This window comes from Mauremys reevesii, linkage group 2 (genome assembly GCF_016161935.1).
Source record: "Mauremys reevesii isolate NIE-2019 linkage group 2, ASM1616193v1, whole genome shotgun sequence".
Taxonomy (NCBI): Eukaryota; Metazoa; Chordata; order Testudines; family Geoemydidae; genus Mauremys; species Mauremys reevesii.
In genome coordinates, this window is record NC_052624.1 from 168097367 (window position 1) to 168114661 (window position 17295).

General features: G+C 44.7%; 1 protein-coding gene across 1 annotated transcript in view; it reads right to left on the minus strand.

The window, feature by feature from the left end:
• VPS4B (vacuolar protein sorting 4 homolog B) overlaps nucleotides 1-8068 on the minus strand; it is a 44393-nt gene extending 36325 nt beyond the window's left edge. The window contains exons 1-2 of the mRNA XM_039526895.1: nucleotides 7870-8068; nucleotides 1747-1858 (exon numbers count right to left, since the gene is read on the minus strand). Of these exons, the coding sequence (XP_039382829.1) occupies nucleotides 1747-1858; nucleotides 7870-7893 (136 nt within the window). The 5' untranslated portion in view covers nucleotides 7894-8068. The remainder of the gene's footprint in view (nucleotides 1-1746; nucleotides 1859-7869) is intronic.
• Between the last annotated feature and the right edge of the window lie 9227 nt (nucleotides 8069-17295).

Consider the following 17295-nt stretch of genomic DNA (forward strand, 5'->3'; position numbering starts at 1 on the left):
ACACACACACAGTATAAGTTTTAAACAACTTAATACTGGTACAGAGTGATGATGATTGTGAAGCTTGGTTGAGGTGGAGGAGTCAGAGGGCGGGATATTTCCCTTACTGCTAAATGATGAACTAGCAATTGGCTGAGCCCTCAAGGGTTGACTTTCTCTCTACACAAGGCAGCAGAAATGGAGGGAGATATGTGCATTTCCCTTAAGTACACTGCCTTGTTAATTAGATCAGCTTGCTGACAGGCAGCTGATGCAAGCTCCCTCTGTCCTGAGTCCTGGTCTGTCCCCCCTGCTCTATGGAAGATGGGGTAAGTGGGGTGCAGAAGCAGGGAGGAGGGGGACACCCTGACATCAGCCCCCCTCTTCTTTCCCTCCTCTCTGCACAACAAGCAGGAGTCTCGGGGAGCAGCTCCAAGGCAGAGGGCAGGAGCAGCACATAGCAATGGGGGGAGAGACACCACTAAACTGCAGGCAGCTGCTACACAGGGAACTTAGGGGAGCTGATAGGGGGCTGCCGGTCCACCCTCGTTCCAAGCCCCCAACAGCTAGCTGCAATGGGCTGCTCTTCCTGCAAGCAGTAGACAAAGCAGGCGGCTGCCAAACGACGTCAGAAGGGAGCATTACACAACTTTAAATGAGCATGTTCCCTAATTGATCAGCAACGTAACAATGAAACAATATTAACTAGGACGACTAAGTGAGGAGTTACTGTACCTCACCTACCGTGTCAACCTTAGATAGCACATTAATAGTTATTATTGTCCTCCTGGTCTCTAATCTATTAAAAAGCATTTCAGGCTACATAACAAGAGGCATGCACACTTTACTCTATGTATTAAGTCCCAAAACTGTGCCCAGCATTGCAGAAGACACATTCTTTCGCCCCACAGAGCATAATTTATAGACACAAAAGACAGACAAAACCCGCACACAAACTGCCCTGAATGATCAAAGGGAATTACTGAAAATGTGACAGTACATCTAACGTGGAGTGAGTTTGCATTGGTAGGCTTGGCAGAAATAACACATTCTAAGGTGGAATTTAACTTAAGAAAGGCATTTCCTTGCACATCAAAGGCAAGAGCAAGAATTCAGGCATAAGAGGCAACAGAGAAGGAAGCATGAAGACAACAGTGAAGGAAGGATGTAAAGGGAACTGTAGACAAGGTATTAGCAGAAGAAAAATGAGAGCATAAGTATCGGCCTAAACTACATATGTTCATTTGTGCAGAACCTTTAAGATAAGCATAAGCAGCTTGAATCTGATAGAGAAATTGTTTCACCAGCAAGAAAAGAGAGTAACTTCTGTGGGGTCACTACACAAAGACTGGCTTTCCAGATACCACCTGACTTTCCCTACATAAAAAAGGAAATACTTAACCCTTCCCACCCTCCACCGGTCCACCCTCCACTGCAGCCACCTGGGAACTTTCTGAAGAAATCTTGCATTTGTAGCAGGATTCCTTTCTAAATAGCAACGAAGTGGACTATTAACAAGACTGGAGCAATTGGAAAGCATGTGCATGGTTGAAGAGGAAGAGAAAATGTGTGTCCTTAAATAAAAGTATAGCTGGCAATTCTCATTTGACTGTTTGAGAGATTTACTATCTTTAGACAAAATACTTATTGATGCTTAACATGGTAAATATTTTGCATTTTGGTTCTATCAGGTAGACTGCTGTAACTTTATATAATTTAGCTTTTAAAAAACTGCAGCAAATAGCTAGCTAATATACCAAGTCTTACATTTAACAACATGGAGAAAATACTGCACAGCATGTTGGTACAAGCGGAGTGCCTCCTCATAGTTTCCTGCTTTGTCTTCCTGTGCTGCCTTGCTAGCAAGATCTATTGCTTTCTGTAAAGCAAAAAAAAAAAAAAAAAAGTGACGTGATTAAAATGACAACTATTATGCAAGAGTACTACAACATCAGAGTGATAATTTAAGCTGCTGCACTGAAAGCTGATGCCTCACCTTTACAAAACTATGCAAACAAGTTGAAGGTAATTGATTATAAATTCATTTGCGACTGTCCTTGTACAGCCCTGAACATAGGATAATTAAAAATTGCTAAAATATTATTAAATTGTGAATATTATGTAACTAATCTGCCAGGAAATGGGATCTCTTTTCATTTTGTGGTAATGAGACCTATTTCTAGAAGTATTGAAATAAAACTCACTGAATGCATATGCAAAGGAACCCATGCTCATCTTCACTGGTAATATGCAACCAGTCTTCTTGTAAACCCCAGAAGGAGTAATTAACCCAAAACAATACCAGAGGTACAATTATTAGTAGAAATGTTAAATTTATATGTAATACCAAAAAACAGTTCTTCTGCAGATTGAATAAAACTATTGTGCATTGAATTGAGTGTACTCTTCCATTACCAAATGAAAGAAAACATACTAAGGAGAAAAAACTCAAGGATCCTGACAACAGCTGGGTGATACAGGTCTTACCAAGATTTTTATTTTGCTTAACTATATCATGTGACTAAGTAGAATTATGCTTTCTGTAATGGTAAGTCTAAATGAGTTTTAGCTGATTTATTTTTTTATTCTGTGCTGTTTTCTTCTGTATGCCAAACAAATGTTTGCATTTAAAATACAAATTGTAATAACTTAGGCCATGCTCATGTAATAAGCTCCATATAGGACTCCTTCATGCACTTCTTGCTCACTGTAGAACCAGGGCCTTAAGTTGGAGCAACTGCTGTTGGGTCTCTCAGGGAGAAGGACTGACTTCAGAGTGGACTTGGGAAATATCATGGACATAAAGCAGGGGTAGGCAACCTATGGCACGCATGCCGCCGAGCTGATTTTCAATGGCACTCACACTGCCTGGGTCCTGGCCCCCAGTCCGGGGGGCTCTGCATTTTAATTTAATTTTAAATGAAGCTTCTTAAGCATTTTAAAAACCTTATTTACTTTATATACAACAATAGTTTAGTTATATATTATAGACTTATAGAAAGAGACCTTCTAAAAACATTAAAATGTATTACTGGCATGCGAAACCTTAAATTAGAGTGAATAAATGAAGACTCGGCACACCACTTCTGAAAGGTTGCCGACCCTTGACATAAAGCTTTGTGAGAGAGCTGGCTGAGATCAGTGTGGACACAGAGCCAAAGTGACCCAAGTTCCCAAGTCTGGATATATTACAAATGTGATTAAAAAAACAACCGCCCACACACAAAATGAAACTGCCAAACGAAATAAAATGTTATGTCAATTTATTTAAACAATATATTCTAGGTGGAACAGTAGTGACACAGAGTTAAAGGCACTGAAGCATTTCTACTCTAAATCAGTTTTCAACTGCCTGTTGCTTGAGGAAGTTTGACCTAAGAACTTAATATTAAGATCTGATTGGAGTACATTCCTGTTTGTTTAGTTTGAGCTAAAACAATTCACTTGTCTCAAAACATGAAAAACATTTCCTTTTATTAAGAATGAATGCAACCTTTTAAAATGCTCTAATGCTGACATAGCTGGGGTAGAAACAAGAAATCTGACAAGAATAGTTCTTACTGATAAGAACTTTTCAGTGTTCGGCAAAGTGATACTTCACATGAACACAATTCAGGGTTTTGCAGTTAAACATTTAAAAGCAACATCAGAAACAACAGTAAACTGGCACGTGTTGAGATTGTGACAAAGCTATTCTCTTAATCTATTAAGGGTGTACCAAGCCATTCATCAATTTCATGTACACTTTGCAGAGTTTGCACTATATGCAACAGTGACACACTAAGAAGGAAAGAGTGCAACTCCTGAGGATCTAGGAGAAGGACTCTCCTATGAACTTTTTAAGGTGCATGAGTTAGGGGGCATTCTGGTGGCATCTAGATCTTTTCCTGCTTAAAGAGCAAAAATCAATTAAAAAGTCTATTTAAAATTAATGTTATAGTTACACAGGTAAGCTCTTAAGTAATGAAATGCCAAAGCTGAAGTTGCATGCGCTACCATAACTCTGCTTCCCTTGTGCATGTGTTGCAAGACAGTTTATTACATATTCACAGTATTGTCTACAGCTAAGTAAAATGCCTCTTGCCAGGTGTGCAGTCAATGATGGAGGACTCCACCCATCTCACTTCCTCGTAGATCTTTCACAGAAATGCACTCCATGAGTCATTTATATAAGATGCCATACATACATACTTAAAATGATAAAATATAATTTGAGAAATACTGTGTGCATATGATAGTATGTTCATAAGGAGCAGAATCAAGGTTGCACATACAACCTTACCAAAGAAATGTCAAAGTTAAGGAGGGCTGGATTCTACAAACAGGCATGAGTAAACTTTATTCATACAAGTCATCCCATTAATATCAATGTCACTATCTGCTTGAATAAAAATTAACTCACATTTAAGCGTTTGAAGAATTTGGCTGTAAGAGCTTACTGGTGCAACTTTTAGGCCCTTTTCCTGCAAAGACTTATGTGCTTATCACAGTAGCAAAGCTAAGAAAGTGCATAAGTCTTTTCAGGATCAGGATCTTATTTTCTTTTAATGTAGTTTAGCAGAATACAGAATGAGTTTAAAATCTATTCTATTAGGGTGCCCTAGTACAAGACCTCCTAATTCTTTCCAACATATTAAAATACAAAAGTTGTGAAAATAAAAAAAGCACCTTACTTTTAAATGAGCTGAAAAAATAATCTAATAGAGAATTGTAGATACAGCAACAAACCGCAAATTCATGTCTTCATCTGAACAGATATTAGCAGTAAAAAATATTTTTGCACTGGGCAACAATCAGTATCTGTCTACAGTACTTCTACAGCTAACTTGAAACCAATATGGCTACAACAACACTGCCTACAACTTGAAATCTAGTCAATTTAGAAGTATTTTTATTAGTATTTATATTGCAGTCTGACCTAGAGGGTAACTAGGTCAGAACCTCTTTGTGCTGAGTGTTGTACTCATATAGAGTAAGTCAACAGCGTACCTTCAATTTATATCTGTAGTACATAAACCAGAAACTGTTCCTCTATACTAAGCTATAGTTATTACTGGAGTGTTAATCCAGCGCTTCCAAATTTTTATGAGATCTCTTATGATAATTGAAAAGATGTATGGAGAATCCACATCATTCTCAAATTTATTTTATCTTCATAGTGTATCCTGAAAAATTTTTAAGCTATCAAAATCAACCATTACTAAAAATCTTTTAGTGAGGCTCCAACATGATTGAGCCACGTGAGCCACTTCAATACAAATAACAGATAAAACCTGCATTATGATTTGAGATTAGTTCTGGGGAAAAAAGATGTAATGTAGCAGTGCCAAAGATTTATAACCACAAGTTTAGAGTTCAAGTAAACATAACTCTTAAGTAGCAACAATTCTGTATTTCAAAGATTCTGAATGTGGTTCTCACCTCTTATAAAAAGGTTAAGAGAAGTGGGAAAGAAGTACGGTTTTGTGTCATTCTTTATGTATGAAAAACTTTTCAGGCACTTTTTACTTTTCTTCCCTATTTGTGTTTTTACTTCAGAAACAAAAGAATTTGCTGGAAGTCTATCTTGGAGGACTCAGTTGTAGACTGGAAGCTCTTTCAGTACAAAACCTCAAAAAGTTGTAAACAGTCTGAATGACAGTAATTACGCCTCAATTAATCCAGTTTCATATCCTTAGTATCTCAAGAGTTTCTTCCAGGAAAAAAGGGCAAACAAGGACTGAATTCCTAACAAGGAGGAAGTGGCCTTCAAACATTAGAAAGTTGTACAAAAGGGCATTTTTTTTGTCCTTTCCAGATTTCCTAACAGCTACAGTTATATTTGTGCATGGAGAAGGGGAACAGATTATTGGATGATTTTACATTTCTAACTAATTATTTAGAATTAGATTTTATTTGGCTCACACCAATAGAAAAATGTGGCCACTTAACTGCTAACAATTTACTTAGAGTAACTATACACCTATATAAATGTTACTATATTCAGTCCTCTCATACACAGTTATTTCCTCTGCTAACTGTACTAACAATGCAATCACACCGATCATGGAAACTCAGCAACAAGGCTGTTTCTAGCAGTTTCAAATACAGTATGCACTTGTCCTTGGTCTCTTGTGAATACATCCATGTCAGGATTTGGGCTCTCTCTAACATATCAGACAAAACAAAGCGGATACACAGCAGCAGCACCAGTAGGGATCAGAAGAGAAGTAGCACAGTATCCTTATTGTTTGGCTTGGTTTTGACTCAATGGCACTGGAGTCAAACCTTTTGGTTTTAGGTAGATTAGGAGCTTGTTTCAAAAGGGAGATCCTTTAAATGGTGAGCCAACAGGTGTGAGAAAAATTTTGAATCCTTATTTCATTAAAACCATGAGCAAAATCTTCCATTCTGAGGGGTATGTGAAAAGACCATCTGTTGAAGCAGATTCCCAGCAAGAGAGGAGGTTGTGTTAAATTCCTGTCCTGCTCCTACAAACAAAAATCTACACACTTCATTGGCCACTTCTGAAACGCACTTAAATTAGCCTGAAACTCTGACAAGAGGCCTATGCCTCCCCTTTTATAAACACAAGAAAATAATACAGAAACATCAAGTTAGAATGCTAGCGATTACGGAACATCAATTTCATTGTGGCAAGGAAGGCGTCTACAAAATATTCTCCTAAATGCTATGATAATACAAATAATATTGAATCAGAAAAAAAAAGTATGCGGGGGGGGGGGGGGAGAGGAAGGTGGGAGAGAACCTAGGGCCTGATCTGCAGCCAGTTTTGTCACAGTGTAACTATTTCAGTTACAGGTGTGATTTTTTTTTTAAATCAAAAGCACCTTTATAACTGACCTAGCATGAGAGTAGTTATAAGAGTGTTTGTTACCACTTTAACAATACCAGTACTACTTTTGTGAGAAGACAAGGAGAAAGGAAGCATAGTGCAAAAATAAATAAAATAAAATAAAAAAGTGACTGCAGCCAACAGCGCAGAGGAAATATTAACAATTACAGACCTCTCCTACTCCAACCTCAAATATATGGTAGCATGTGGGATATATGCTTCTACAAGTTATCAGAAACAATGTAAGACTTAATTGAAAAGTGAGGAGGTAAATAAATCTATGTGCTACCCTGGGAGTATGGTATGAGATGACAGTGAACATCAGTGTACATAGCCACTGAACCAGGACACTAATGGAAAATGGACAGAGGAGATAAACCCCCCAACCAGAGCAGACATATTATATCTGCTTTTGACAATTTGTTTAAACTCTGATGGAGGGTGCATTTTTAAAACAAATAAACCAAGGTATTTTAAAGTCTTAATGTAGACAGGACAAGAGATGCTTTAACACAGGGGTTCTCAGACTTTTGTACTGGTGACCCCTTTCACACAGCAAGCCTCTGAGTGTGACACTCCCCCCACCCTTATACTTTTTATATATTTAACACCATTATAAATGCTGGAGGCAAAGCGGGGTTTGGGGTGGAGGGTGACAGCTCACGACCCCCCCCCCATGTAATAACCTTGCGACCCCCTGAGGGGTCCCAACCCCCAGTTTGAGAACCCCCTGCTTTAACAGATGTTGGCTGGATGAAGATCGTCCCCCACCGTTTTTATCGGACTCAAGATACAGGACAGAAGCCGTCCTGCCGGGTGCCGGGAGCCTCAGGCACTTGAGGGACGCACTATGGAAGCTCCAGCACCCAGGGGCCGGACACCCCCCCACGGCCGCTCCCCTCAGCCCGCCCTCCCCCCCGCCTCCCCACTCCATGCGCCGCCCCTCGCTTCCTCGTCCCCCACCCCAGACATCCCCTCCGCCCCGGCACCCCCTCGCTTCCCCCCCTCCCCCAGCAGGACGCTCTGGGCGGGGCCCCGGCTCCGCCCGGCTCCACCTGCAGGTTGGATGTCGCGGCCATGGTGGGGGACGCCGCTGCCGCGCTGTGTCCGGTCTCTGGAGCTGCTCCCCGCTACGGAACCCACTGCCCGGACCCCGCGCTACTTCCGTGTCCAAAACGCCGCCGGGACCCCGCTCCGCTTCCGCTTCCGCCCAGCGCCCGCGTGACTGCGCGTGACGTCACGCAGCCTCTCCCTGGGCGGAGGCTGGCGGGGGGGTGGGAAGGGCCGGGGGGACGTTGTGCGCAGGAGCAGCCCCGCCCCCCGTGCCACGGGCCCCTGCCCGTCCGCCGCGGGAGCGCCGAGCCGGGGCCGGCTGCCTGCCTGTCAATCAGGGCGCGCGCCGGCCGCCTCACGGCCCCCGCTTCAGGGCTAGGAATGGCCCTGCCAGTGTCCGCCCCTCCCTATTTGTCGCCTGCAGCCTGGATGTGGGCCCTTGGGTCCTGGAGTGACTTCTGCTGCACGCACAGCGCCGTGCACAGCCCTGGCTGGGGCACTGGGAGCGTCCCACTCTTTCGAACCTTTTGTGACCCCCCCCACTCATCCGATTTTTAAAATTGGACTGTAAACCACTTCCAAGCTGGCCCCAGGGTTTTCTGTTTGGACATGCAGTGCCAAGCACAGTGGTGGGTGCTAGGAAAGCTTAGTGCTTACTTCAGGCTTTTGTGTAGGCTCATGGATCAGAAATAAAACTGACCCATCTGCACTCCCAAGTTCCTGCTAAACTGAGAGAGGCTCGGGTTGCCAATTTTCCTTGGAGTATTCCTGGAGGTTTCATCACATGACATAATCTTCAATTAAAGATTAATATTTAATTATTGGTGACTCCAGGACAGGTCTGGAAGGCTGGCAATCCTAAGAGAGGCTCACATTGATACAGGTATTTAGGTTCCCAACTCCCATTGAAATCAGGTGCCTAAATATCTTTGCGGATCTGGGCTATGGAGACCAAGCTAGACCCCTGCCTCTTTGAACTCCCAGTCTCAGTAGCCCATAAGGAAACAAGCTTTTCTGTATATGACAGTAATTGTGGTTTAGCGACAGTACTTCTGTAGTATGCTGTCAGGTGTGAATTTTTATGCAGTGTTATAGCTGTGTCACTCCCAACATATTGCAGAGACAAGGTGAATGAGGTAATGTCTTTTATGGTCCAATAAAATATATTATCTCACACACCTGATCTCTGTGTTTCCTTGGTCTGACATGGCTACACTACTACTGCATACAACATTAGATGGTAAGGTTCATTATCTCCAACATGGAAATGCCGCAACATGAAGAAAAAAGAAGCAAAACTTAACAATGACATCTACTTCCTGAGCAAATGCAAGAAACAAAACATCCTCAGTGGTCTCACCATCTATAGCCCTCTGATCTTTACATACAACCAGAAGCTAGTCCAGTAAATAACACTACCTCATCCACCTTGTCTATCTGTAAATTTGGGCAGAAATTGTCAGTATCGAAGGGTGTAGAAAATGAAGTATTGAGTCAGTATAATACTATTTGAGAACCTGAGGTTGAATCCTCAAACTTTTACTCAGGCAGAACTCATTCAATTCAGTGGGATTTGCATCCACATGAGAACATAAGGGTTTCACAGCTGATTTTTAAATTATTTGAATCTATACTAATTTTAAATTACGATTGCCAGACTCTTGCCATAGAATCCCATGTCTATCAGCTAGTGCACTATTAGTTTTGATTTAAGGAAACTCCTTCCTTCCTCCCCCACCAAAAAAAAAAGCTTTATTTTTTTTGGAAGGATTGCCTCTGGCTTCCACAGCATCTGATTTGTATGTACCATGAGTGATTAATGCTGTTTATTTACAAAACCAGTTCCTGATGAATTCTGTTTTGGTTGGGAGCAGTCACTTCCCTGAGCTGTACTAATGAAATAGAAGCTAATATGGTATTTTCCATATTAGAGGAAATGACTCATAACAAGTTTCAAATCATAAACCAATTTTGAAATGTCAACCTACTAGTGCTAAATTAGTGTCATATTTTATCTTTCCTGACAGTATAATTGCATTAATTAATATCACAATGAGTATTTCAAGAACTGTTCAGTTAATTCATAGCTCCCCTCCCCCCACCTCATAGGAATTTAAACAAAATTATTAGGTGATTTTCTAAAGTTTGAGAATGTCAAATGGATAATTTTACAACAAGCAATTTTTCTGTCTTCAAATAGTATCCTAATTATTGATTATTTAATTGCTATCTTTATGATAGCAATGCCAACAACTATTGCTGGTTAATATTTATTTAGAGTGCTTGATGTGTACATAGAACTTTATAAGTATGAAAGAAAACATGGTTCTCTGGGCCAATGGTATCTAACTGAGATAATTACAAATAAAAAACAGTAAATGCAAAAGTGGGAAGAGAGGAGACAGCACTCGCAGGCTAAGATAAAGAAGTGGGTTTTAAAGAGATTTGAAAGAGGAGAGAGGTCATTTGGCACCTAAGAAAACAAATGGTGGTACAAATAATGAATATTATATTGACTGAGCTAAGGAGGCAAAGTTTCTGCTTAGAGGAGTATTTGAGCAGACAGCAGGGTTGGAAGGATGGGAGAAGTATAGTTGTTAAGGGTATATCAACACTTCAGTAACAAAAATTACTGAAACACCTCTGACCAAATTAATAGCTGCACTGACTGCCTGCAAAGGAATCCACTGTCTAGTTTTTAAACCAGCAGCATGATAACTTTGAAGGTGTGGAGTGTAAAGGTGTGGGATGATCTAAGCTCTGACTGTCAGATACTCCTTAGATCATTACTACTTCCAGTGGAATGTTTCTGTCACTAAAGCTCCTAGTTGTTTCATCTGTACCTATGATTTTAAAATTTGTATTTGTAACATTCTAATTAGCTATTAGGTATTTCACTCAATCATAGGTCTAAAACATTTGGGGAAGTCATGACACACACAGGCATGTAAGTGATAATTGTCTCTGTCTCCAGTCATATCAGACATTCTTGGGCAGCCCTGGAAAGACAATCCGCTTCCACAGATTTGAACCATAGCATACACAAACACCTTCAGAAAGACCAGTAAGCCTCTTAAAGATCCTCCTCATCTTCCCTTTTCCCAGCTAGCTGGGGTTGGGTCACTGGATCAGACTTTTCCTGGCTTGCCAGTCTAATACTCACTCCATATTCACTTGGTCCTCCTTTACACAGTCTATCTACCATTTTCTTGTTCATCCCCTTGTTTTCCATCCATGAACTCTAGTCTCAAATGCCTCCCTAATAAGATTTCCTTCATCTGTCCATCTGCCCGTAACATGTCAGCCTCCTCTCTTGGACCATCTAAATGATACTGGAAACCTTGGTCTCACTCCTGATGACATCATTCTGCATCTGGTCCAGTACAGTCACTCCCTCACTGCTCTCAAACATCTAATGTCAATGGCTTCTGGTCATCTCAAGTACCTCTTTGGTTGCCCATGTCACTGATCCATACAGAAGAGCTGGTCATATCGTGGTTTTGTATAGTTGTCCCTTAAGTAGTCTGGGCATCAGTTTATCTTCTGTCACTCTACTTATCTTGCACCCAGGGGCGGCTCTAGACACCAGCGCGCCAAGCAGGCGCTTGGGGCGGCCGTTTCCCGGGGGGGCGGCATTTGGCTCCGGTGGAGCTCCCGCCGGCATGCCTGCGGCAGGTCCACCGGAGCCCGGGACGAGCGGATCTGCCGCAGGCATGACTGCGGCGGGTCCCGTCTTCCCGCGGCTCCGGTTGAGCTCCCGCAGGCATGACTGCGGCAGGTCCGCTCGTCCTGGGCTCCGGTGGACCTGCCGCAGGCATGCCGGCAGGAGCTCAACCGGAGCCGCGGGAAGAGGGGACCCGCCGCGGGACCGGGGAAGGGCGGCGCAGCGCTCCGCGCTGCTTGGGGCAGCCCGATTTCTAGAGCCGCCCCTGCTTGCACCAGACTTTCCCTGCACTCAGCAGCCTTACTTGCAGTTGTTTGTCAATTTCTGCTTTAGCAGCTAGCAAGCCCCCAAGGTACTTAAACTCAGAAACCTGATTTAGCCACTGGCCTTTGATGTTGATATTAATCTGTCTTGGTTTTGCACTAGGCTCCCATATGACTTTAGTTTCCTGTTTGAGGCATCAGTCGCCTGGACCAAATCTTCCTCACTATCAGCCCTAGTGCACAGATCAACTTCATACCACCTTTCATTAGGATTTGCTTACTTAAGAAGTCCAGCACAATTATGAATAATAATGGACTAAGCACTGATCCCTGGTGGAGCCCAACCTTTACCTTGAAACCCTTCATTTCACCATAGGGCATCCCCATTTTTATCATGGAACCATCACACAAACCATCTGGATAAGGTCCTCCAGTACCTCATAGAATTGTAACAGAGGTACCAGCAGTTACCTAAGTACCTTGTAAAATGTCAATTCTCCAAATTGAGGAAAGCACAATCATGCTTGATGTTTCACTCCAGCTTCTTTTTTTACCATCTGTCTAGTGATGAACGTATTGTCGGTTGTCCTTTTCTAAATCCAAACTGCTCCTTTCCTGAGGCCCTGATTATCCAGCACCAGCTGAGGTGGAGTGGGCCTGTGTGCGCATGCCTGATATATGCTTACCAAAACAACTGGTGTACGCCCAACTCAAAGGAGAAAGGAAATGTGGAGGCCAAAAGAAACACTTTAAAGACACCCGCAAGATAACATCAAGAGATGTGGCATTGACACCACACACTGGGAGACAACAGCCTAGGATAGGGATGATTGACAAAGACTTGTCAGAGAGGGAACGTTCACTTTTGAGAAAAATCGCCTTTCCTTGGTCGCAGAAAAAGGCCAGAGAAGAAAGGAAAGACAACAGTTATGCAGTGATCACGGCCCAACCCTGTCTTCCAACACCAGCTGCAATGTCTGCCAACGAGCCTGTGGCTCAAGGATTGGACTCCTCAGTCACCAAAAGACCCATGAAAAATAAAACCTGTGAAAGAGATCATCCTCGACCTCGAGGGATTGCCGATGATGAATGGGCCAAATCCGGAAGTCCTTAGTCAGTTATTACGCATTGAAAACTCTCATTGACGTCATGAGTTGGTTTGCCTGAGTAAGGACTGAGGGAAAACTGGATTTGGATCACCAGTTCCAGGGAGTTTAGAGCATCTGATTCAGCGTATGTCAAACGACAAAGGTGCTCATTTGGCGTGAGACGTAAGTGCAATACATTGTTATTGAGCAGATCCCATTATTCAAGTTCACATGTTATCAAACTCTAACAGTCCATGTAATATAGTTAATATTTAAAATTAATTGTATGTTTATTATTATTTATTGGGGTATTACCATAACAACTGGTGGTGTCAGCTGAGACCATGGCCTCTGTGTTAGGCAGTATACAAACACATTGTTGAGGCTGGTGTTACAAGGTGGCACTATTACATGTAGTCTTCCAAGTTTCTTAGTGTGTAAGTAAATGATCAGTCTTTTTAGTTGTTAATTTGTTAGCCAAGGTTCTGTGCAGAGGCAGTGGCCTTTGGAGGGGAATAGGAGTTGTGAAAGCAGCAGGGAGTTGGCTCTCTGTCTTGGTCTCTGACTGGAGTCAATCCTTGAAGCAGAGTTGCTGTCTGGGAACCAGGCATTAGTGTTGAGCTGAGATTCAGGAAACAAGGAACTGCCTGCATGCTGTTTAACCACCTCCGTTTCTGCACTGGTGTATATGTATAAATAAAACAAGTTACACTTACAACATACCCAGTCTCTGTGTCACTGATTTTTCCTCCACTGTGAAGCTGACCTGCAAGGCCCCAGACACCTGCTGCCAGCTGGTAGAGGGAGATGTGAGAATTGGACACTGGTGTCATATAAAGGGGCAACAACACAGTAAGAGAATTCTTGCCCTGATTAACTTGCAGTATAAATTGGCAAGATGGAAAGAACATGGGAAAAAGAAACAATGTTCTCCATTTTACAGATGATTAACTGAGGCACAGAAAGTCACACAGGAAATCAATGGCAAAATTACCATACCTTAATTACCAGACCTCCCTTCCTTCCCCTCTAACTTAAATTGTGTGTCACTGGGGGAGGGATGTTGACTCCTCACTGGTCTGTAATCACTACCCATGCCCTTGGAGATAAGTGATAATAAAGAAGTAGTTGAGGTAGATTGTGCCTGATAGAAGGGGTGAAAGTAATATTAAATTCTTACTGGTACGGGGGCATGGCTCTGGGCCTCCAGAAGGGGTGGGAACCTCAAGTGAAAGGGTCGGAATGTCAGGCAGAAGAGGTGGGGATGGGGGTCAGTCTCCCCCAGCCAACCCATCCGCGCTGCCTGGCCTGTTCCGTCTGGGGCTCCAATGGTGATTTTAAAGGGCCTGGGGCTCCAGCCACTGCTGTGGTAGCAGCGGTGGCCAGGAGCCCCGGGCCCTTTTAAATTGCTGGCCCTGGGGCAGCTGCCCCTTTTACTCCTCCCTGTCGGCGGCCAGGGGGGGCAAAAGGGGCAATGACTTTAAAATGCTGCCGCGGCCAGGGGCAGCTCCAGGCCCCAGCACGCCAAGCGCGTGCTTGGGGCGGCATGCCGCGGGGGGCGCACTGCCGGTCGCCGGGAGGGCGACAGGCGGCTCCGGTGGACCTCCCGCAGGCGTGCCTGCGGAGGGTCCACTAGTCCTGCGGCTTCGGTGGAGCATCCGCAGGCGTGCCTGTGGGAGGTCCACCGGAGCTGCGGGAGCAGCGGACCCTCCGCAGGCACGTCTGCAGGAGGTCCACCGGAGCCGTGGGACCGGCGACCAGCAGAGCGCCCCCCGCGGCATGCCGCCGTGCTTGGGGTGGCGAAATTGCTAGAGCCGCCCCTGGCCACGGCAGCGCTTTAAGAAGGGTCCTTTTCTGTGGCAGTGCTTTAACGTTGCTGCCCCTTTTGCCTCTCCCCCCTTGGTTGGTGGCCCAGCTGGTAGGGTCCCTACTGGCAGGGCCGCCGATGGGGGAGAAAGGGGCAGCACTTTAATGTCGGCTGCATATGGGCCGGTACCAGCTCACTTTCACCCCTGCTTGACCAACATTTGTGGTGGGGTGGAGCCTGAGGAGACAATCCCACACACAGCTCCCTGTACAGAAGGAATGTGTGCTTGCTGCACCATCCCTGCTCTTCTACCTGCCTTCTTAGGACATTTTCAGTGTTACTAACTCTTGCAATTTTATCACAATTATTAATTATTATTATTATTTATTTTAAACAGCTTATCGTGGTCTCCAGATGTCTGACAGCATTCTTGCAAACTTTTGCCCTTTGTCAAAACAGGTTCTATCTCCCAGTACTTTCTAAAGGACCAAAGCCGCAAGCCACCCTCAACAAAGATGTGCAGAATCAAAACCAAATCTGGGCCAAAACAATGTTGAGTTGCTTCTATAGGAGCACTAGGGGCCTAAAGACCCTTTGAAGACACTATTAAAGCATGGAAGGGCCACTTTCCCAAGAGCCGTCTGATCCTGTAGGGACATCTCCTGCCATACGGATGGCAGAAATGCCAGCTTTGCTCTGAGATTTAGGGATGTTTATGAAAAAGCTTTGGAAGGAATTAGAGGTTGCCTGGGCCTCTCTCTCACCCCCTCTCCTCCTCATCCCTCCATTCTCCCCACACAGATCGAGACCTCTCCCTCCTCCCCTCCCCTCTCTGTCTATGGCCAAAGGCAAGAGAACTGGGCCCCCTGGACTCTCCCCTCATTGCACTCATGATCCTCTCACACCCACCCCCAAACAGGGAAAAAGGGAGTATTGGCTCCAGGAAAGATGCCCTTCTATGCTGCATAGGGCCCTTATTTACCTTGGCCAGTCCAGCAGGGTCCACATCGGGCAGTTAGAGCATAATACCCAGCCTGTGGTTTGGGCGGTGATTTGCTCTGTTCATTGGACCCAAGTGATGGTGAGTGACCAGATCATATATATGTGTGATACGTGTGTGCTTTCAAAATTAATAGATTTAAGCCTGAATTGGTAATTTCATAATTACATGGGAAATTGGTTTGATTATGGACAATTAAGGAAGGTTGGCATCTCAGGGGTGGGGAGGTTCCTCAGTGACTGTGAGCTTCATGATGGGGCTCAGGAAGCTTTGATTTCTTGTGGATCAGCCAGTAGATTCCTCATCCAAAGGATGTTCTGATGTCCTGTTGCATCCCAGCTCTGGCCTGCTCATGCCACTTTCGAAGGCTTGTTTCTGTGGTTTAATGCCAAGTACTACCTGGTACAATTCGGGGAATATGATCCTGATCTCAATAGTGTCCTTTGTCTTTGAGTAGCAAACTAGGGAGCTGTTTTAAAACAAAGAAAATATATATTATAAAAATCTCGCCCCACGGTTTGACTAGTACTCATTCCTGGACAATGGGAGCTGGGGTGGTGGGTGGCGGTGCCTGCAGGTGAGAGCTAAGCGGAGCTGCTTGTGTGCCTCCACCTAAGAGCTGGACCTGTTGCTGGCTGCTTTGGGGGGGTGCAGCATGGTCCGCGGTGCCAGGACAGGCAGGAAGCCTGCCTCTGCACCCGAGCTGGGCCACTGATGGGGAGCCACCTGAGGTAACCCCACGCCCGAACCCTGCGCTGCAGTCTCCTGCCCCAGCCCTGAGACCCCCCCAAACCCAGAGACCCCTCCTGCACCCCAAACCCCTCATCTCCAGTTCCACTGGGTCTCGGGCATCAACAATTTTCTTCAACTGGGTCACCAGAAAAAAAGTTTGAAAACCACTGCTCTAGGGAGCAGGGCCGCCCAGAGGATTCAGGAGGCCTGGAGTCTTCGGTGGCGGGGGGCCCCCACTTCGGTGGTAATTCAGTGGCAGGGGATCCTTCCGCTCTGGGGGCCCCCCCGCTGCCGAATTACTGCCGAAGCGGGACCCACCGCCGAAGTGCTGGGTCTTCGGCGGTAATTCGGTGGCGGGGGATCTTTCCGCCCCGGAGCGGAAGAAGCTCTGGGGGCCCGGCTCCGCAAGAGTTTTCCGGGGCCCCCGGAGCGAGTGAAGGACCCCGCTCAAGGGGCCCCAAAAAACTCTCATGGGGGCCCCTGCGGGGCCCGGGGCAAATTGCTGCACTTGCCTCCCCCTCTGGGTGATCCTGCTAGGGAGTGAGGTTCAGCAGGTGAGAGTGGACAATTTCTAATACAAAAAGCTACACACTTTCATTTCAGGGTAAAGAAACTATGCTCATAACGGAGAGTGAGATGTTGGTTTTAGGCAGTGAAAACAGGGACCGTTTAACACTTAGGGCAACATTTTCAAAGGGCCTAAACTGATCTCTAAGTTCTACACAATCACTGGGGCATGCCAGTGATCAACTCTGCAGCTACAAATGGCACTGGCCTTTCATTTGCACACACATATCCTGTTTTCAGATATGGGGTCTATCATTTGCACATAGCAATGACTCTGCCTGCAGAATCAGTCATTCAAAATTTGAGG